Below are 20,983 nucleotides of genomic sequence, written 5' to 3' on the forward strand. Positions count from 1 at the left end.
TGTCTTCTCGAATGGACAAAGTATAACTCAGTCTTTGATGAATTAGTAGTAGTTTCCTAAATTACTCTGGCATTCCTGTGTGGTGTCAGTTGAAGAAAAGCCATTAGAGTTTGTGTACATTATGTTAACTTGAGGGGGTACTTTGTAATTACAATTAAAACAATTGAGTTATCTGTTTTCAGTTTGAAGTTCTTTTTACAAGTCATGAATACTTTAAAGCAGGAATCATCTCCAACACATTTAATGTTTGTCAGCACCGCTCTTGCCTGGCCTGAGGATGACAATATCTTGGACGATTTCACAAAATAACCAAAGACATAATATAAGGATGATCACAACAAAACATCATTATTTCAAGATTTTTGTGTTTATTTCACGATAGGCAAACATTATTATGCTTTGCACCAAAGCAGAATCAAGTAACAATACAAAATAATCATGTACGCTTCCTATAGCTCTGCCATGTGAGTTGAAAGCTTACAAAAGCATCAATAAGAGATCTATTGTCCTTGTGGAATGTAGTAACATCCGACATGTCTAAAAGTCCATGGAAAAACTATCCCTGATGTATCTTCAGTAAGGAAATCCCCAACAGCCCTGTCCTATAGCATTGTTGAATTCTTCACCAAAGACTGCAATGAAGAGAACATAGTCAGGTTATACATGTATTGAATTAAAATTCAGTAATCATGAGAACAATATTTCACACTCGGGATAAAATATCAGAGCCCAACTGGCAACACACACAGCTAAGAATCACATACATGTACTTCAATCTAATGATAAACTACTTTTAACTGACTTTGACAGAGACAACAATACTCACGGTGTTAGCTTGCAATATTGCTGTCCAATCTTGCTGACCTATCTGAGGTATAGCATCGCACAGGATTTTCTTTGCTTTCATTGCATTACCCTTCATAATAGACAGCACTCCCTCAACTGAAACCTGCCAATGACAAACAACATACAAATAGTCAATCTACTAGTCACGTAATGCATCAAGAAGTCTGAGAGAACTCAACATCATAATAAGAGGAGTTTGAGTCAATGACTCTGGGATATATCATCGTTTGAAGCATAGGTTTAGAGATGTAGATGTCAATGCATTATCAACCACAGTCTTGGAAGGGACAAAACTCTCCCCAAGTACAAGAGTCCGAGTGAATGGAAACGACAATGTTGTGACACATTGAGGACGTCATCTCTGCAGAGTTGATCGTGAAGGTTGTTTCTGCCTTCTATGAAGGTTTTGCTACAGGAGACCACCAGTGCTTGTGGCCTTGTTTTGACAACTAGATATCAAGATGAAAACCAGACTCACATGTTCTCCTTTGTCACGCCAGGAATCATAATCCGTCACAAGGGCAAGTGCTGCATAGCAGATTCCAAGTTCTTTTGCTAAGATGACCTGGAAGAGAAAACAGTTCACCAGTATAGTAATCAGCTTTTGAAATTCACATGAATACCTGTATCAAAACCTGTTCTCACATATTCCTCCCTTGAAATATATCGTTGTTTTGGAACAGAATCGAACAATTCTACGTGATAATCTTTTAAACTTTAATGCAAAGATACTATTAAAGTATATGATGACAGTTTTAACACCTGCAACCTGAACACTTGTGTACTGACAACACTGGGTACGCTACCTCAGGTACTGTGGTCATATTGATGCAGTCAGCTCCCCAGGAATGGAACAGCTTGCTCTCAGCTCGACTGGAGAACCTTGGTCCTTCTATTGATAGCATCGTCCCTGTATTGTGGTGGTCGATATTCAGTGTTTTGGCAGATGTTTGAAGGATCTGAAGGAACAAATGCTAGCTGATGTTGAATGATTGATTGCAGAGTTGTTGCCAAATCTCAAGTGGAAAGTACCAAGTCCCACTGGCCGAGTCTGGAACCAACCGCAGATGCGACAGCATACAGGCCACTAACCCACCACCTACACAATCATTTACCTTTGAGGTATGAGGACAGAAGGGCTCATGCAGGGGCAGATGTAAGATACCCCTGAATTCATCATGTTCGCCATCATAAAAAGTCTGGACCCTTTTTTGTGTCCGATCAATAAACTGATCCAAAATGACTATTTCTCCCGGTTTCTTGTCCTCTTGTAATGATCCACATGCTGTAGTCACCAGGATGTGTGTACACCCTAGGTTCTTCAGTGCCCAGAGGTTCGCCCGGAAGTTCACATTTGTGGGGCTTATGGTATGCTTCTTTCCATGTCTGTAACATAAGTAAGCTGTAGTACGTGAAAGTCTCTAAAAGCGTGCTTATGCTAACATGTTATGCTACTAATACATGTACTTCAAAAGGAAAACAACAGGTACAAAGGAATTGATCATGAGGGTTGCAATGTTTCTAAATAATAATACTTCGAAAGTTAAAAGGAGATCAATGCTGGACCAGTATAGTCACACAGCAATTAGGCCTACCTCCATTTATGAGTTAAAATGAAGCAGCACAATAAATGATTATTTTAAAGAGCATTATAGATTCATTAGATTATGAAACAGAAAGATAATGACCTTTGACTGGCATGTGGGCCCAGCTGGTACTGTGAACGCACATGCTATAATTTAGCAGGAGACACTACCGATATGTATGTAAACTTTCCAGGTGGGATCAGCCTACTCTAGTCACAGACTGTCAATGAATATTTCTGGATATCAATATTAATTGCCATATAAGGTAACAAGTGGTGCCCGGCATAGTGTGGTAATTTGTATTCACTTATTCTCTGTTGGTTGAACCTAATTGAAAATAAAGAAGTGAAGAAAACATGTAGCAGTATCTAGTAGTCTCACCTTGCCAGCAAAATACAGTCGACGCCTTTAATAGTGCCTTTGATGAGGCAGTCAGAAGTCTGGAAAAGGAAACTTGAAACTATCTATCAGCAACTCTAACTTTTCATGACCAAGGAAGACTAACCTGCGAAGTCAACCTGTGATGGACCAGCGTCCAATCCAGGGGGAGTGATACTCAATAGCCCAAGCCACAAACAGCTCATGAGATTGGGGCATATCCAGTGCAGACACAATATTCAGGCATATCGTTATTGCTAGAGTGGGACCGCCTAACCACACTAATCTAAATACTGTGCTGCAACTAGTATGGTAGCCAAGTAGACATTTATTGTTTTAATTTTCATACCTTTCCAAATGGTGTCTCGACCTCCACTTCCTCTCTGTTTTCAATGATATCAGGATCATCGATACCGCTCCCTCCAATTATACCAATCACCACCTTGGAAATAGCAAGCAAAGGAAAACATTACCCACAACCCATGATCTTACATTTGCATCAATTATCTGTTACTTTTTCTATACAAAATGCACTACTGTGAAATCTCGAATCTGTACTTGGATACATTGTATTCCTGTACAAGACCTCGTCACCGAGTGGGGTAGCATCAAATTCGACAACAACACATTTGGATTTAAGGATAAAGAATGCATTATTTAATTGACACATATGTAATGAACATTTCCAACTATTTAGATTCGGATGACTTACCTTCATACTAACTGTAGAAACACCACAGGTGCAGGGACAAATGAATTTTTTGTGAAAGCCACCTGGTGTTGGCCAGTCAAACTAACAGCTGACTGTGGGGACCATTTCATATATAGATCGTGGGGGCCATCTCAGCCACTGCACATCCGGTGTACAAGATATCTTCCTCCATAACAGCTGGGTGTAGCTCCATCATAACAGCTGTGATCAGCTCCACCTTTACAGCTGAGTAGAGCTCCACAGTTACAGCTGTGAGCAGCTCCACCGCTCAGTTACATCTGTGTGATTGGCTTCTGACCAAGACACTCCAATTATTTACCCAACAAATGATGTTCTGAAAAGCTAAAATTTATTCCCATCATAAACAAGGCTACACAAATATAAAATCTGTGTACATACAGCTTTGATCACATTGATTTTTAAGTATCATTCATACAGAGATGCAAAACAAACCGTGAACCTTTCTCATTGAAATTTAAACACTTAAATAGACATCCACTGACACATCTACAGAACATTTATAGTACATTACATTATAAATGGAGGCATTCTGATGGAATGGTGTAATTGAGCAAACTTTTCAGGGAACAGCAAATTGCATGTTTGTTTGACATGGGTAAGCCTAATCAGGAGTGGCACACTGTTGAAAAACTTTTTACAATAACATTAAAACATAACAATAATCTTCAAGAGGCGGGCTAATACTAGTACATGTATATGATTGCAAACCTGACTATGATTGCAAACCCGACTGCAAATTCAGTCTGTCCCATCCTCCTAACCATGTGGTCTGAGAGAAGTCTACATGTGCTCTAAATGGAAAGACAGTGAACAACACTTTTAATGCCGAACTGTCCTATACATGTATATGGCATGCACTGGAGGCCAAATACATGGTCCTGACATTGAATTGATGATGTTACTTCAGTGCAACAACATTGAAAGCAAAGAATGGGACAGCACCGAGTTCACAATACATGTATTTCTCATCGACACAACAATTGTGGCCAGACCCATATAAAGTTTTACCTGAATAACATTGCCCTGAATAACTCACAATCTATTCTTAATTGCTGCAGCATGATCCATCACCAAATCTTTGTTTTGATATTCTTAGCTTTTAGGTAAAACATGACAACGGACAGAACAAAAAGGTACACAGTGACAACCAAGAGGCCTACAGCCGGTGGGGCATAGATAGTTTTCATCAACAGGTTGATGGTCCCAGTCAGGATGTTTGCAAGCAGGAAGAATAAAAGACCATTCTCGTTGATCGCCTCCAGCAGACTAAAGCACTCTTTCTGATCTGGAAAGAACAAGCCAGGGTTTTATATCAGAGATATCAGTCAAGACATCAGTCTAGATGAATCCATCATGATATCCTTCAGGTGTCATGGCCTCAAGACAAAGTTCAACAAAAACGGAATTGAAATTGGTTCTTTTACTATCATGGATATGGTGACACTGCCTGTTTCATTTATGGATTTTCAGCAAAGATCGAGAGCAAAACATTTACTGCTTTGTAGTAATCCCCCAATTTTTCTACCTTTTTTGCACACCTCTTCGTGTGCCACACAGGCAGGTCGCTTTCATGATTGACCATCAGTATCATCTTCTTTGCAGATGCTCCCTGTGATAACCATCACCTACTTACCTCCAGGCTTTTTGTGTATGAATAAGTGGAATGCCTCAGTAGCCATCTCAGCCAGCAGTAATCCACCAATGATCTGTACATTACAAGCAATCTGAAAAGACAATGCCCATCAGAAGTTCTGTCTAAGGAAAGTCCTGCATTGCACAATGATCCAAACTAACTTTCATTGGTATCCATCCTTCAGCACATCTCAGAAAATCCAGAAGTTATGATGGAATCATCGAAGTAGATATCCTCTGACCTGATCGCAGAACATCAATTACCTAATCATCTAAGGCACATGGCTTTCAGCTGCCCCTCAAAAAAGGTCTACCCATAAGGTTGCAACAACAAGCAAACTAGTGAATGACAGTAATGTAATATTCTATTTACCATCCAGAGTATGTACGGCAGGTTTGCAGCACGTCTTGATATCAGCTCGCTGTAGGCCCCGCAACACCAAACCAGCATGTAAAATATGGCACTAACTCCAACCAGATGAACAAACAGCTGAAGTGAACTCCTACAACAAGAAGAAAGAAACCTACATAATACAGGGATCTCAAGTACTCACAAATTTCTGGCAAGGGCCAAACACAAAACAAAATAATGTGCACGACTGGACAACACAGCTCTTTTGAAAGCCTACAGCAGATTAAGTGCAATGAGGAGAAGAAATTACCTTTTTGAAAATAGCAAATGGCCAATATGAATTCCAGCAAAATATATGGCACTATATCCAAGCGATGACACAATACCCTCTCGGTTTGCATCGATGATGTTGCTCCTTGATCCAAACCCATCTGAGCCATATATGATGTAGCTCATCCCTCCACAGTAAGACAGCAACATCTGATGGGCGATGGTCACTATTGTGGCTAGGCCACAGCTCAAACGAGGGTCAACAAAACAGAGGATTGTCGTCGATAGCACCTGGTGAGAATAGAATGCACACCTTTAGGGACACCATCCGAGTCAAAAATGGCCGAGGATTAGATAGCATTTTAGAAGAAATTATTTGGTCCCATGACAAGGATATTCACTTGAGGAAAAGCTAAGCAAAGGACCATAGAGGGATCAGTTGTTTTGGGGAATCAAGAGGACATGGGCTGCGAAAATTAAGAAATGGTATACTGCCAGTCAAATCAGCAAGTAGACTGGCTAGATCCCTCCACTGTCTACAGAGATTACAGTTTCCTCAAATCGCTAATGACTTAATTACACTTATGACATCCGTATTGCCTACTCTACTCGCTCATACTTTAGATCAATCGATTCTTACCTTAACAGAAGCTAATGTAAAGAAGAAGTTCCAATGAACCCCATATTCTGAAGTATGTTCCGCAACTTCTGAGGATTTAACAGCAAGAAGTCTCAAACCTCCGAGGATGAATAAAGGCGCTGTTGAAACAAAGGATTTCAATATCCTCTCGAGCTTTTCTCTTACATTTCTGAAACGACAAGAATGATTAGCCATACATTCAGAGTCTGCCTCGTATTGTCAATATTAAAATAACAATGGTTAAAGTTTGAACCATTACCTCGTCGGATTGTATTTGCCCCTGGCCTCAGGTGACACAATAGCATTAGATATCATGAAACCTCCAACTCCTATATCCATTAAACCACTCCCATATGTCTCAGCCTTGGCAAACCGGCGTGGAAATATCACAAAATCTACAGCAAGAATTGAAATGGCTGTCGAAATAATTGCAAAGGCACGAAAATTTGTGATAAAGTTTCTGTTTCCTTCCATTGGTTCTTGTAATTTGTTGAGGTACACATTTATCACAGATTTGTCAGAGGTAGCACTGCTTAGGTGTCCCTTGCGCGTCTTTTTTCTTGAGCGTTGGATAGTTTTGGCCTGTTTGCGATCATTGTCCGTCATGTACAGGAAGATGACAATGGCTGCAGACACACAGATGAGACTGGTGTGGAAGAATAAGTAGTGATCGGAGAGCACCGTCACACACAGCTCCGTTGGAAGGACGTAGGAGATGAAGTCAAGCGAAAAACGAGTTCTGAAATTGAAAAGAATATATAACTTTTCAATAAAGTGTTTGCTACATGTACAGTACATGTAGACATGTATGTCATACGGCTGTTATATGATGGTTATGAATTATACATTTAGATGAAATAGGGCCGAGCTGTGAAACTTTGGAAAGTTCTTCATCTGCATGTCAGAGTAAGTAAAATACTAAATTCTTGAAGCACTCATTACTACCAACCAGGTATTCACATTTTTTAAAACTGAAATTTCAACTCAGTAAGTTTTCACTATAGCCTATAGGCCCTTAACACTTTCAGCGCCATCCGACGTCATTTTACGTCTTGCAAGTTCACAGGGTTGAGCCATCCGACGTAATATTACGTCGCATTTTTAAATTTCCCGCTTTGTCTTCGAGGCGACTAGCAGCGCAGTATAGGGGAAAATAATTTAACTATACAGCGCTTGAGGTGATAGTATGATGTTCAGCCAATGTGCTATTTATAGCCAAGATCGTCTGCATTCGAATAGGCGCAATGGCGGGTCGAAGATTGATGACGGGGGCAGATGTAGCCGAGAGTATGCCAAAAAGCGGGCATTCGGAAAGACACCAGATATTACTGTTCTATGTGTGGGGTACCATTGTGCAAAATCAAGTGCTTTGCTGACTATCATTCCAAATTAGCATTGTAAAGAGATCTAATAAAGAAGAACCAACACAGAAAATTTCATGTAATTATCTTTATTCCTTCTATTGTTTTCATAATTTTGAAAAAGGGTAAAAAGGGGCGTAACCTTGGCCCCTGGGGGAAGTACGCTAAATATGGCTGGGCGCTGAAAGTGTTAAGTTGACTGTATAGTAACTGACAATAGGCTTACTACTTATTTTACTGGTAATGAAACTTATTGAAATACTATTATGCTCACTTAATCGTTGTAGGATAGAAAATGAAGGCTGCTACAACATTTCGTATAACGACTGAAATGGATGCGGTGTTGATGACGAGGCCAACATCAGCCACACTTGTACCACTCAGATTGCTCACGAACGCTTCATGGAGCTCTTTGTAAGAGGCACTTCCATCCATCTTTTTCTGGAAGAAATAGGTGATGATTTGACGAGATGATCAACTAACTAACTAGGTCATGTAGGTGTAGGCCCCCTATATCACTATCAGTTAGCAAAATAAATCAAAATGCATTCCAGTAGAATTATAAAAGACACTACTTTAGAAATTTGCAAGTCAAATGTACATGGAGGCCTACTGTCCCACTGGAAGTGAAAGTGTACGATACAAGGAAACGTTGTCGTCAGCAATCAGTGACAGTGGAATGAAACTCTCATAAACTCACTAAAACGTGTAGTACGAAGAAGTAAACACCGTCAATATTTTCCAGATTTGCCGGGACCTCACTCACTAATAGGTGGCAGCATGGACATTTGAACTGCAACGTACCTGAAACGTATAAGTGGGGTCAACCCGCGAGGTGAAAAACGAGGACATTTCTGTTATCCACCGCAACGGACCTGTGTATTTTACCGTTGCTCTGCAGAAATGACTTTCGGCCAATGAGACGAGAGTGTACCAAGTCTTTGTTGGATGTGCCATACCCCTTCACTATGCGTACTCTGTCTGATCTAGATGTGCACAACCATACCAATACGGACGTGGCTGCTTCACCATGTCACAACCATACCAATGGGGACGTGGCTGCTTCACCATGTCACAGCCATACCAATGGGGGACGTGGCTGCTTCACCATGTCACAGCCATACCAATGGGGGACGTGGCTGCTTCACCATGTCACAACCATACCAATGGGGGACGTGGCTGCTTCACCATGTCACAACCATACCAATGGGGGACGTGGCTGCTTCACCATGTCACAACCATACCAATGGGGGACGTGGCTGCTTCACCATGTCACAACCATACCAATACGGACATGGCTGCTTCACCATGTCACAACCATACCAATGGGGGACGTGGCTGCTTCACCATGTCACAACCATACCAATACGGACGTGGCTGCTTCATTATGTCACAACCATACCAATACGGACATGGCTGCTTCACCATGTCACAACCATACCAATGGGGGCGTGGCTGCTTCACCATGTCACAACCATCCCAATGGGGGACGTGGCTGCTTCACCATCTCACAACCATACCAATGGGGGACGTGGCTGCTTCATTATGTCACAACATACCATTACGGACATGGCTGCTTCACCATGTCACAACCATCCCAATGGGGGACGTGGCTACTTCACCATGTCACAACCATACCAATGGGGGACGTGGCTGCTTCACCATGTCACAACCATACCAATACGGACGTGGCTGCTTCACCATGTCACAACCATACCAATGGGGGATGTGGCTGCTTCACCATGTCACAACCATACCATTACGGACGTGGCTGCTTCACCATGTCACAACCGTACCAATGGGGGACGTGGCTGCTTCACCATGTCACAACCATACCAATGCGAACGTGGCTGCTTCACCATGTCACAACCGTACCAATACGTACATGGCTGCTTCACCATGTCACAGCCATACCAATGCTGACATGGCCAGGGTTGGTTCTGTGAATTTTTTCCTCCTAGCCACATTTTATAGCCAAGTGGCTGTCACTTTTAGCAATATTGAGTCAGCTCTAGCCATTGCCGGTTTGTCCATCTTGGGGCGACCAAGCCCACAGTAAACATGTGCGAGAATGGCAGCCCGCCAGCGCGCCAGTACTTAGACTAACAAATCAACGAACGATTCGAGGAACACGTGACCGGAGACTCCATGGCAACGAAGCGAGCGGGAAACCAGCCGATAATGTATGCGAAGGCGACCAGCAGCGCCACCAAAATCACTGTAGCGGCAACGGGTAGAACTACAATGCAGACTATAGCAACCACGTGCGATAGCGCGGCCGCCCGCAAATATGATAAAGTTTGACTGAATAACGATCGTTCCTTGGTGCATTTGGTGTGGAAGTGGATCTTTTTGATAGACTTTGATCAATTTTCGCACAACACCATTACTCTCTCGCCAAATCATGGCATTTTTAGCCAGGCATTGTTTTACATTCACCACTAGTGCAGCACTCGCAAGTGGTGAAAATGCCAATGGGCCCGCCATCCCTCCATGGCTTTACCTTGTCGCCCTTGTTTACAATGTTGGTGACGACCAGTCAGTGGCTCATTCATTGACATTGAGGAAGAGACAAACAAGGAGTCAAGCTTTCTTGTTCTATTGCAGTTTATTGCAAAGAAATGTACAGCTGTTTCACTTTACATGACCGTGTTCACATTCATTACATTCAGAAAATGTATAAACACTGTGACATGGGATGCATGTGCATCCAAAATGAAAGATTGAACAAGTCAATATTAAAATAATATAAAATATTCACATTTTTGTATAAATGTACATTTTGGTATGGGCAAGTTATATACTCTGATAATTACATACAAATAAAGTCATATATTTATATATGAACAGAATTTAATTTGATTCATAAGGTACCTACTATAATCATTTCCCAAAGTCACGGACACAAAAACTTCTTTCTGCGTGATTGCACTCCAACACTTCATGTCTCCAGATGCAGGCTGGAGATATACGAATTTTACCTATTGCATATTTCTTTGAATTTGCACCAAACTGCATTCTGAATTGCCACCTCAAAAGATGCACACAGAAGTTTGAGCCTGTTGAGGATTTCTAAACTTGACCGGATGACTCATCATCAGCATGGAGATCCCGTCATAACTCTTAACGAAAATGAAACAATGCTGGCATTAAGTAGGATACGGACTAGCAACAGCCTAGAAGCTTTTCACTGCACCAAAGCTTTGATATTTTACATGTACCGATCCCAAACCCACTGGCGTCATTCAAACTTGATAGATCTTAGAAAACAGAAATGGCACTATAATCCAGGAAGAGCATTAGCTGAAATAATTTGTGTAAAAAGAAGTTTTTCCAAGTTGTGCAACTTCAGACCCTATCCCTGATAAAATCACAGACTTGAAGACATCACACAAGAATATACAAACACAGTTCTCTATACAACTTCTGACCTCACACTGGCGTGAATGGACTATTCTGTGCACAAAGAAAGTTTTGTACAGAATGTTATGAATAGCAACAATCTCATTGCAAACTAAGTTGATACAACTAAGAAATTGATTCAGCAATCAGCTTTGGCACCCGTTTGAAGACATGACAGTTAGTCACAATCTGGTACCTCGAATGTTTAGTGCCTGGTGAGCTATTTCAATAATCAGCATAGAGAAAAATTGACTACACAACACAAATAAGTAAATCCTCCCAATCATGGCATTCAGTTTATATTCACTGCAACGCTAATCAACTGACTATGAATGCATGAAAACGAAAAAGGTATCCTATCAAACCTTAGAGAGTCAATGCAGTGAATCATGCAATTGCATGAAGATATGTTCAATATTCCAAATAGATTGCTACGGCCAGTGCCACTCCTATCCCGTCACAAGGTCAATCTGCTCAGTACTGAACTTGCTCAATATTGCAGCCAGTACATTGTTTTTATGGTACACAATCAAATATGCTGAGGTTTTGTACAAGATTATCCCACATACATTTATCACGTAAGATGATGTAATTTGCCAATCTCTAAGCTTTCTCACTCTTCAACACTGTACCTACCCACAACTAGCCAATCAACCAGCGTTTAGAACTCAAAGAAGCATTGTTCCATATCCGTTTTAACACTAGTACTTCATGTCAGAAGTCATGTTCTCCTGTATTTCCTACAAAACCATTGATCAGTATTCCATCAAACACCGAGAGTTTAATATCCAAAGAAACACTGTTTCGTATCTCACTCCACACTAATCATATGATTTGGGTTAGTCCAGAATCCAATTTCAGGGTGCAACGTAACACTAAAATGTGATCACTTTTCTGCATAGCACCTGTGCACAATCAGAAGCTCTCCCATGTCTCCATAGGGGGCACCAGTAGTGTCCTCACACCAGCAGACGCGGTCTCCACGAATCGCCAGCATCCTGAGCCACGCTGATATGGCAGATATAAATAACGGCACATTGACATATGGCACAGCTACACATAGCGCACTTCATGGTCGGTGTCGGACAAATATTTACCTGAAACAGAACGAATGTGATGTAGCTTTACAAGTCTCATCCAACTAGTTAACAAATCAAATACATCTGCAGTGAAGCTGACACCAGTGCAGTGCACTCGGGTAAGAACTTACTGGTTGATTAAATGAATCGGACTTTGACCATGGTTTGTTAAAGAGATTCAGTGTGACAGGCTGAAGGTTGTTTGCTTGACACCAGTCACAAGGAATCTCAGGTTTGCACTCAAACATTGGCGTCCTCAGTTCAAAGCATGATTGAGTTCATAACTTGTCAGGTAACCTGATTTTAAACCAGACCTTTTTTATCTCATCTCCAAGCTATCAGCTTGCTGCCAACTTGAGGCTAATGGATTTCTAACACCACTTGGCTGTGATTCTACAAAGTTGAACTCCTTACCTGAGCACAACCGTTTCTTGTTGAGGGATAACCGGTATCCGGTGCCAACAAGTTCAAAGTCTATTCCTGAGACAGTTGTGCCCTCACAAGCAAACTGGACTGCTACTGTCGCGGGCGTTGTGGGTCCATCACTTAACTCAAACTTTGCACGTATACAATCGCAGCCACCATTTTCTTTCTTTGGTGATATGTCGCTTATCTTCCAGACTCCTCGCTGAGTTTCTGCATTCCTAAAACATCAAACACAGAACCTTATCAGGTATACATGTCATAGTATTCATCTGTATGTTTCAAAATCTTCCTCTCAACGATCTTAGATGGCTTAGTTCAACAAAACATCAGAAGTTAATCTGACTATAGTGTGGTATCACCCGTCACACAAATTTTCTGTTGTGACATCTCCTTGTTCCACAAAATGATGAAAATTTTCAGCATCAGTTAATTGAAAACAAAATGACATAGATTGCAACTTACCAGGCTCCCACAGGTAATGAATGCATTGTTTGTACATTGCCACTCACAGGGACTAGAACTGAGACGTTTGTTAGAGGGTTGGGTAACCCTAATGCAGCACCATTGTATTTGTAATCTAATCTAAAGTCTGTTTGATGGGGTTCACACTTCCAGTAACTCGTCAATAATAAAGGAGTACTATCTGCACCACTCTCGGCCTTTATCTGAAAAGAAGAGAAAGGTTCTGTTATATGCAGAGACAGGCTGGGCACTTCCAGTAACTCGTTAATAATAAAGGAGTACTATCTGCACCACTCTCGGCCTTTATCTGAAAAGAAGAGAAACGTTCTGTTTTATGCAGAGACAGGCTGGGCTATTATTGCCAGGGTAAAGAGAAGCACTCATCAAAGATTGTAAACGGAGTCAAACCACCCCAGAGTGTGAACAGAGTCTACCCACCCTAGACTGTCAACAGACTGTGAACATGCATCGGACTTACTTGGTATTTTAGAATATCAATATTGAAATAAGAAGCAGCTTTATTCGTCTCGGCCTGTCGTCGGAGGTGCTCTGTCAGCTGCGACATCTCAAACACATAAACCGTCCCCTCCGGTGAACTCTGTGTTCGGTCCTCCACAACCAGTTGTGAATTGACGTTGATCGTCTCAATCTTGTGAATGTTCTTGACCCTGAATGCCAATACTGCTGGTGTAGGATTGTCAGCCAAGACCCGCACGATGCCGGCCGGAAATGATATCATCATCCCACCAAACAGCTTCACCAAACACCTGAAAACACACATCTCATAAGTCAAGAATCTTAAAACAAAGAGAGGCCGGTGCCTGTTTTCGTCAGAGATTCATGGTCAGCAGTGAGTATTAAAAGTGCTTTGAGACAGACAGGAGAGTTATCAAGTTGTCATCACATGAATGATAACACTCGTCGAATAAGGCCTATTCATTACATAGACTCCACTAAGGACAGGAGATGTATTTAAACAAAAGACAACTTCATGTTGAAGCAGCTGCAAGCCAACCTTACCTCGATTTATCATTGCCTTTAAAGTAAGCATTGACCGTCTCTGTGAAGGCGACCGCCAGTGGAATGGTATCTGACATGCCTATCGTCAGCGGACTGGGCCCTCGTGATGACCCAACAGGCATTGATGTCGTTGTGAATGATGTCATACTATTAAGACTAGCGGAGCTATCTGCTCGACTCATTGGCGGTGGTATGCTTGGCGCTACATTGGGTGGAATTGGACTCTGTCGACCTCGGGTTGACTGAAGAAAGTGATCATTCATACATTTTATTTCATAAGAATCATCGCAAGTTAGATGTGATTATACTACACGCCATCACTCACAGCCAATTATACAAAAGCAACAGCCCTGCTAAGAATCAGATGATCACAAAAGAATTTCAGATGCAGCAATAAAGGGTCAAGTTTATACCGTTTCAGTTGGCTACGAAACAATGAAAGAAACCTCATAAGGCATGTTTTCCACAAGAATAACCACAAAGAGTCCCTTCTACTCACATGAGTTGGTATTTTCCTAGGCACAGTTTTAGGTGGTGGTCCCGTTAACAAACTTGATGAGGATACATTTGTTGTGATTGAGGGAATGGCTGAAAAACTGTTTCTATGCTGTTTAGAAGGTAAGGCAGGTGGCGATGTCTCCGTTCCGTTTTCATTCAACACTTCTAACGCCACGGGACAGGGGACAGGCGTTGCAGGTGTAATCACAGCGGTGGTCACATCTGAAGAGGGAACATTATAGTAAACGTAACTATTTCATGTACCGTAGTTTAGAGAGGTGCAAAGCTTTTCTGAAGCTGATTCAACAGTTCAGTTCACAGATGTTAAAGCTAGTGCTTGATGCTTTGAAATTGAAATGATGTCTTCGAATGCTAAGGTAAGAAGAAGAAGGAGAAGACATAAGGTGCCACTGTCATCTCAACAGGCCATGATGAAACCTTCTATCGTATCATTACCAGATGCTGGATACAGGATTAGGGAATCATAGACACAGATCTCTGAACCGGTTTGAAGGGACAAGAAGAAGATTGAAATCTGTGACTGACTTACTTGATACTGGTGTAGAGGCCTCACTCGGCTCGGTACTGGTGAAGCCACTTAGGTTTGAGCTGCTGGGCACTAACGGAGAAGGGAAGGAATAATTCCCTCCCGTAGGTGTGGAAGCGCTGGATGACGTGAAGAAATCCATCCCAAGGAGGTCATGACTAGGTTTATTGGCACTGAAAGAAAAACTACACACATCATGTTCAAGCTGAAGCTGAATAGGGTCTATACTCTAATTCTAGTTAATTTCCAATGGAAAACTGTCAACTGAACAAAGTTGACTGAAGCAGCTGCAAAGGTGCTATTTTGATCAGGTACATTTAGGAGCAATCAGCAATTCTCGTTTCACGCACCTGCTGATGACATCATCTAACTTCAAATGGTGAAATGCTTGGACCATCATGTGACGAGGAAGCTGGGGAGAGCTTTGCATAGAAAGATGAGGACCAAAGCCAGCCGAATGAGTATCTTGTTACTTATACAGGCATTGCCTTCCAGACAAGTAAATACTTACTTCATGGTCTCTGACACTGAGACAGAGCGTTTCATATTTGGATCAAGGGCAGTGGGAGCTCGATTTCGTCTCTGAAACAAAACCATCAAAACCACTGTCAACCCAAATGTTTCTGTGAGTGTGAGGTTGAATTGCGATCTTCGTCATACCTCAACGACAAACACCTGTATACTTGGACAATGACAATGTTTACTATGCAGTCTATAAAGGTGGGTCAAATTGGGCAAATGGTGCTCAGGAGGAGCAGCCACCCTACCACCAAGCCCCAGCACTTTCCAAGGGTTAAAAACATGCAAGATAACCAGACAAATGTAACCCCAAGGGACTTTGATTGCACTCACGGGAGCAGTGGGAGACAGCTTTAATCCTCCTATAGATTTCATGATATCCTCAACATTTCCTCCTCCACCTCCATTGGCAGAATCATTCGGACTCAGAGGCTTGATCTCAACTTTGATAAACTGGCGATTACGCTCCTCAGAATCTGAAAGATAGCACGCGGTCAGGAGAGGTCAATTCTATGTGTTCTGTTAAAGTGTGATGAACACTAACAGCTACAATCCTAGTTGATGGAGGGTACACTGATATAACAGACTACCAATAATGCATCACGCTTCTCAAAGTATCATACAGAGTTGGACCTACCTGAATCACTGTCCGAGCTGGTACTGTCTTGGTCTTCTGAGAATTGGTTAAAGAAAACTTGATGAAGTGACACAGAGTAGCGAGAATGACAAAGCGCTAGCTGGCCACTTGTTGACTTTCAATAGCACACCTCAACAATGGCATCCTGCATATGGGGCCACTGCTAATTGATCCTCAAGTTTACGAAACTATTTAATTTAACCTATTTCGTACAAAAGGATACTGTCCAAAGGATCCTCTGGTCTTATACTAAAGCCTTCTTCATCTACCTCTGGTGTTTTCTGAAAGTGGAACAAAGAGCATTGATTTAATGCACCAGTGCTTCTTTCAAACCAGAATGTTGGTTAAGTCTTCTATCTCCAACATTATATCTAAGAATCTAAAACCAAGCTTCGAGTACGAAATACATTATGGGGCCACATTCAAATTCAATTTCTTACGATATTTCAAAAGGATGTTAAATAGACTTACTGGTCCCGCATTGGCATTGTTGGCCTCACTGAAAACAGAAAAAACATTCATCAAAAGATTGTAACGTAAAATGAACCACTGTGACCGTGATATCCACCGAGATACTCCCAAACAAAATAGTAGATGACAGATTTGACGTGTACGAACAGAGGAAAGGGTAGGCCCGATTTGGTACAACTCCATGGTGAAGGTGACACTAAGTGAGAATATGGAGAATACTTTATCTCCATGGAACTCCATTTCCTGGGTGGGTTTATCTAGATCAAAGAACTGTTAAAGAGGACCATTTGAGGCTTTCGAAGAGGTGTGGTCAGATCCAGAAAATATAATCTTTAGGTGAAGAGATAACTTGGAAATGATGCTGATGGGAACTGGGACACCAAATTTCCTTGCTGGACATTAGAGAAATACACATGATATAAAGCAGCTACAATGGCTTGTTGATTCTAGATCATATTCTACATGTTTTACAGCAAAACAATATAATTATTGTCGATTTAATATGTTAGTATGCAACAATATAACAACTAGGTTGTCAAGAACTATACATGTAGAACTAGACATCACCAAGGAGATCATTCTGATGATCGAGATGCTACAATGTAGAAATAGTTAACAAGGAATTGAGGGCTGTGGAATTGAACAGGGTGGAGTGGGTTTATATTATGAAGTAGAAACATTCCGAAACCAGGTATGCAGTGAAGAAACAGGGACATTACAAACATGTACACAGTATTTACAAATGTTTCAGTATAAATTGTTGACTGGCTGTTATGGCTGAAATTGTGAGTCCTTCTCAATGTCTTGCAATGTTTTTGAAACTGAATGAGTTTTGTTTTATAAACCACAGACTTGACTGCAAGTTGAAGAAATACAACAGGATTACAACAGAAGGACGACTGAGAACGGTAAAAGTTGGTATGATGAATGTTATACAATACACAATGGTGGAAGGCCACATAAACCTGCCAACTCCAACACTGGTCAAGTAATTGGCCCACCAAACTACACAACATCAATACACAGCTCAATTAGAAAAGGTTTATTGTCCACTTTTCATTATTGAATAACACAAAAATACACCATACCAAACTGGTGCCAAGAACTCGCACGCTGATTGACATGCTTGGTCACACTGCACCACTCTCAAGTACACAATGCTCCACTCGGTGTCAATAAATATTGGAGAATGCCTAACAACCCTGCCACCGAACTAAAATCTGGCCAAAATAGACATAGAAGGGAGATTTGAAGATTGGCTTTCTTACCACCTAAATCAGCAAAAGCACCAAGAAGTTATCAGTATCAAGCCTAAGGATTAAAGACGCTTCCATTATTCATGAAGGTAGCAGTCTCCAAGCAATAGGGCGCATATTTTTAAAATTAGGCCACCTTGACATCATATTCACAGGAATCATTGATGCCCATGGCCATTGCTTCCAGTGGTGCTCAAACATCAAAGACAAGAGATTTTTTAAAATCACAGTCACTTTGGCTGGAATCGGGTGCAATATGAATCCCAAGCAGTTAGTGGGCTGAAACATAGTACTGAGGCAACCTACTGGAGAACTACAAGAATTCCCAACTCCGAAAAACATCACCATTATTGTCTATACCATACAACAACCAAGCAACACATCACAGTGCACAAAGCCAAAAGGGATTACATCCCATAATGGCGGGTGCAGGCATCCTGCTTCACAAGACAGTAGCTGTCTGGACAGTTTTCATGGACGTCTTGGGCAAAACAAGCACTCAGCTGTTTTTTCAAAGGGTATACACCTTCTGCCAAGACACTTAAACTAGTGGTCTCTGCTTGAAGTCTCCTAAACATTCACGGAAGGAGATAACTGCCCACATGTATTTGAGAATGTATGCGTAGTCCCTGAACCAGGCAGAAAACACTGGGCAGCGATGAACACCTGACAACTCGAAGCAGGCAACAAGGCGGCCATGCGGAGGAACATGGAGGGCAAAAAATAACGCAAACAGAACAAAACGACCTATAAAGCTAGAAGCGTAAGAAGACATGACAAAGCCAACACAGAAAAGTACCGGGAAACTCTGGGCCTACACACATGAGACGATCATTGAAGTCACATTTCTGTGAAGTGAGGAGGCAGGGGGCAAGGTCTCCTTCGTTAAACTTCTGTGTTCACATAGATTTGGGAAAGAACGTTTCCGAAATGGGGCCAGCCTGTCAGGTGGTGTGTGAAAGGACTAGAAAGTTCAAACTGTTCACTGGATTCAGGTTTATTGGAGATTGACTACAGTTTCATCATGGTCGACCATCGGGAAGTTGTGAGACAGGACAAGGAGAAGCCATTGTGGACAACAGTGAAACTCTAGACAATCTCCAGTGAACATTCGCCTGGATGACTGAAAGTAGCAGTATTTGAATGATCGTTTCTCATGTGCTTGCCCAGAAAGCATAGTATCGTTGGGGACAGTACCAAGAAGAGAATCTTCGGCCAGAGCTTCTTTTGTTTGCTCGCATCATACTGCTGCTACATACACTATGGCGCCTGAAACTGAACGGATGATAACACGTCAGAGAGGGTCACATGGGCGATAGAGGGCACTTTCAAACATGTCCATTGCTACAGGAGTTCAAGTCTTGATGGATTGAAACATAAATATGATCCTTCAGATCAAATTTCACTTTAATGATTCAACATTTTCATTTTATAAGACGTACAAAATCTAATTACACCAATTGCTGAAGGCAATTTTCTTTATACCGATAGCAGTCCAACGGTTTAGACTGAACAGACTTAGCATGCTATCGAATCTAGTTCGCACACAAATTGACAAGTCAAAATTCATAATATCAAAATCTTCCATTTTACCTGCCTGGTAAAGTCAAATAGTGTTACTACACATAATGACAATATGTTCAACCAACACCATTAGGATATACTGGGTTTGAGGCGGGTCACTATGAGTTACAACACTACTGCAAGTCATCCTTTTTACACTGTTTTACCAATATACCCTGTCAAACGTTAGGGATGCAGGGTAGGGTAGCTCAACATTCTGACAGGAACTATTATGAATGAATGCAAACCTGTTGCTACTCTAGGCTATAGAAAGACAAATCGGACATTTCTACTCTCACCCTTGGGAAATGGAACTATGTATTGGAAGTCTACAACCCCAGAAGAGCTGGGGCTAAAAAAGAGCTTTCACAACGAAAGACGCCCTACAATGGCTTATTCAAGGCACATGTACCTGTTGTCAGATGGCTCACTGAAAAATTGAAGGAATATTACCATTTTAATGCTGACCTATAATCTTCTTCTTCTTCTAGACAGTTAGTATTTGACATGAGCAACATGTACTCATGTAGTGGGCAACTTCTTTGTGTTTTCGTGTTGCGCTAGAAGATACGAACAAAGTACATCTATTGCTGGAAATCCAGTTGCCTACAGCTGTTCTTTTCTCAGTTTAACCCATGTATCTTCTAAAACTACCCAAAGCAATGGACATTTCTGAGAGAGTGAGGTATTTACATCAATCTGAACCTATGCAGCACCGGCACCAGAGGGTCACAGAGTATCATCTGTTGGGTGAAGGTTTGAAGCGAGGCACCCATGGACTATGTTACAGATTTCTAGTTTATTGACAGATTTTGGGGTATTGGATGGGTCTGACAAGATAGGACTGGGATACTTTAAGCCCACTTTCAAAGGGTTGTGAGGTCGAAATTCCTTTTCTTATAAATGATTGTGTCAGCATTTATCTACAAACGTTTTGTTTCATTTGCATGAGGCAACGTCTTATGAAAATGTCAGTGCAAGATGCACAGTATGAAAACTGAACTTCTCAAGTTGAACACAAGTCCTTTGGCATAGAATTTTTACCTCAGGGGAATTCGGTTACCTAAGCAATAATGATATCTAAATGTCAGATTCTCAACTACCTTGAAAGGTCAATGGATAGTTTATTGGGTATCTTGATGGCCAAGCTACGATTACAACCAACCAATGCAGGGGACATGATGGTACGTGCTGCATAGGCCAGGCCGGAGGACACCTCGTAACCAGTTGACACAAGGCGTTCTTTGATATCAGTGAACACCACACGCTCATCAAGGAGAACTCGGTGTGGGCTGGCAAAACAAA

At 41.6% G+C, this 20,983-nt stretch overlaps 3 protein-coding genes across 7 annotated transcripts in view; all 3 read right to left on the reverse strand.

Annotated features, from left to right (window-relative positions):
* Positions 1 to 348: 348 nt before the first annotated feature.
* On the reverse strand, positions 349 to 3,615 carry LOC135486475 (S-methyl-5'-thioadenosine phosphorylase-like). The gene is made up of 8 exons (XM_064769275.1): positions 3,523 to 3,615; positions 3,160 to 3,252; positions 2,814 to 2,872; positions 1,962 to 2,232; positions 1,653 to 1,805; positions 1,325 to 1,411; positions 827 to 949; positions 349 to 632 (listed from the first exon to the last, which is right to left on the reverse strand). The coding sequence occupies exons 1-8, from the start codon at positions 3,526 to 3,528 to the stop codon at positions 603 to 605; spliced, it is 822 nt and encodes a 273-aa protein (XP_064625345.1). The 5' UTR covers positions 3,529 to 3,615; the 3' UTR covers positions 349 to 602.
* Positions 3,616 to 3,860: 245 nt separating this feature from the next.
* On the reverse strand, positions 3,861 to 8,665 carry LOC135487143 (phosphatidylinositol-glycan biosynthesis class W protein-like). 4 transcript variants are annotated; one of them, XM_064770566.1, is made up of 8 exons: positions 8,603 to 8,665; positions 8,073 to 8,239; positions 6,697 to 7,176; positions 6,438 to 6,606; positions 5,838 to 6,088; positions 5,549 to 5,678; positions 5,177 to 5,267; positions 3,861 to 4,828 (listed from the first exon to the last, which is right to left on the reverse strand). In XM_064770566.1, the coding sequence occupies exons 1-8, from the start codon at positions 8,648 to 8,650 to the stop codon at positions 4,611 to 4,613; spliced, it is 1,554 nt and encodes a 517-aa protein (XP_064626636.1). In that variant the 5' UTR covers positions 8,651 to 8,665; the 3' UTR covers positions 3,861 to 4,610. The 4 variants fall into 4 exon arrangements, with proteins under 4 accessions (XP_064626636.1, XP_064626637.1, XP_064626640.1 ...); XM_064770567.1 differs by lacking the exon at positions 8,603 to 8,665 and adding an exon at positions 8,499 to 8,535; XM_064770570.1 differs by lacking the exon at positions 8,603 to 8,665 and adding an exon at positions 8,374 to 8,488.
* A 1,722-nt stretch (positions 8,666 to 10,387) lies between these two features.
* Positions 10,388 to 20,983, reverse strand: part of LOC135487284 (F-BAR domain only protein 2-like) — a 35,435-nt gene continuing 24,839 nt past the window's right edge. Inside the window, exons 13-26 of one of the 2 annotated variants that reach the window (XM_064770837.1) lie at positions 20,782 to 20,970; positions 19,313 to 19,390; positions 16,860 to 16,887; positions 16,612 to 16,669; positions 16,389 to 16,424; positions 16,085 to 16,227; positions 15,744 to 15,814; positions 15,236 to 15,417; positions 14,687 to 14,907; positions 14,188 to 14,429; positions 13,646 to 13,934; positions 13,168 to 13,370; positions 12,694 to 12,923; positions 10,388 to 12,297 (exon numbers count right to left, since the gene is read on the reverse strand). In XM_064770837.1, the coding sequence (XP_064626907.1) occupies positions 12,254 to 12,297; positions 12,694 to 12,923; positions 13,168 to 13,370; positions 13,646 to 13,934; positions 14,188 to 14,429; positions 14,687 to 14,907; positions 15,236 to 15,417; positions 15,744 to 15,814; positions 16,085 to 16,227; positions 16,389 to 16,424; positions 16,612 to 16,669; positions 16,860 to 16,887; positions 19,313 to 19,390; positions 20,782 to 20,970 (2,014 nt within the window). In that variant the 3' untranslated portion in view covers positions 10,388 to 12,253. The remainder of the gene's footprint in view (positions 12,298 to 12,693; positions 12,924 to 13,167; positions 13,371 to 13,645; positions 13,935 to 14,187; positions 14,430 to 14,686; positions 14,908 to 15,235; positions 15,418 to 15,743; positions 15,815 to 16,084; positions 16,228 to 16,388; positions 16,425 to 16,611; positions 16,670 to 16,859; positions 16,888 to 19,312; positions 19,391 to 20,781; positions 20,971 to 20,983) is intronic. The other variant, XM_064770836.1, reaches the window with a different exon arrangement.

Source organism: Lineus longissimus, chromosome 4 (assembly GCF_910592395.1).
Source record: "Lineus longissimus chromosome 4, tnLinLong1.2, whole genome shotgun sequence".
NCBI lineage: Eukaryota > Metazoa > Nemertea > Pilidiophora > Heteronemertea > Lineidae > Lineus > Lineus longissimus.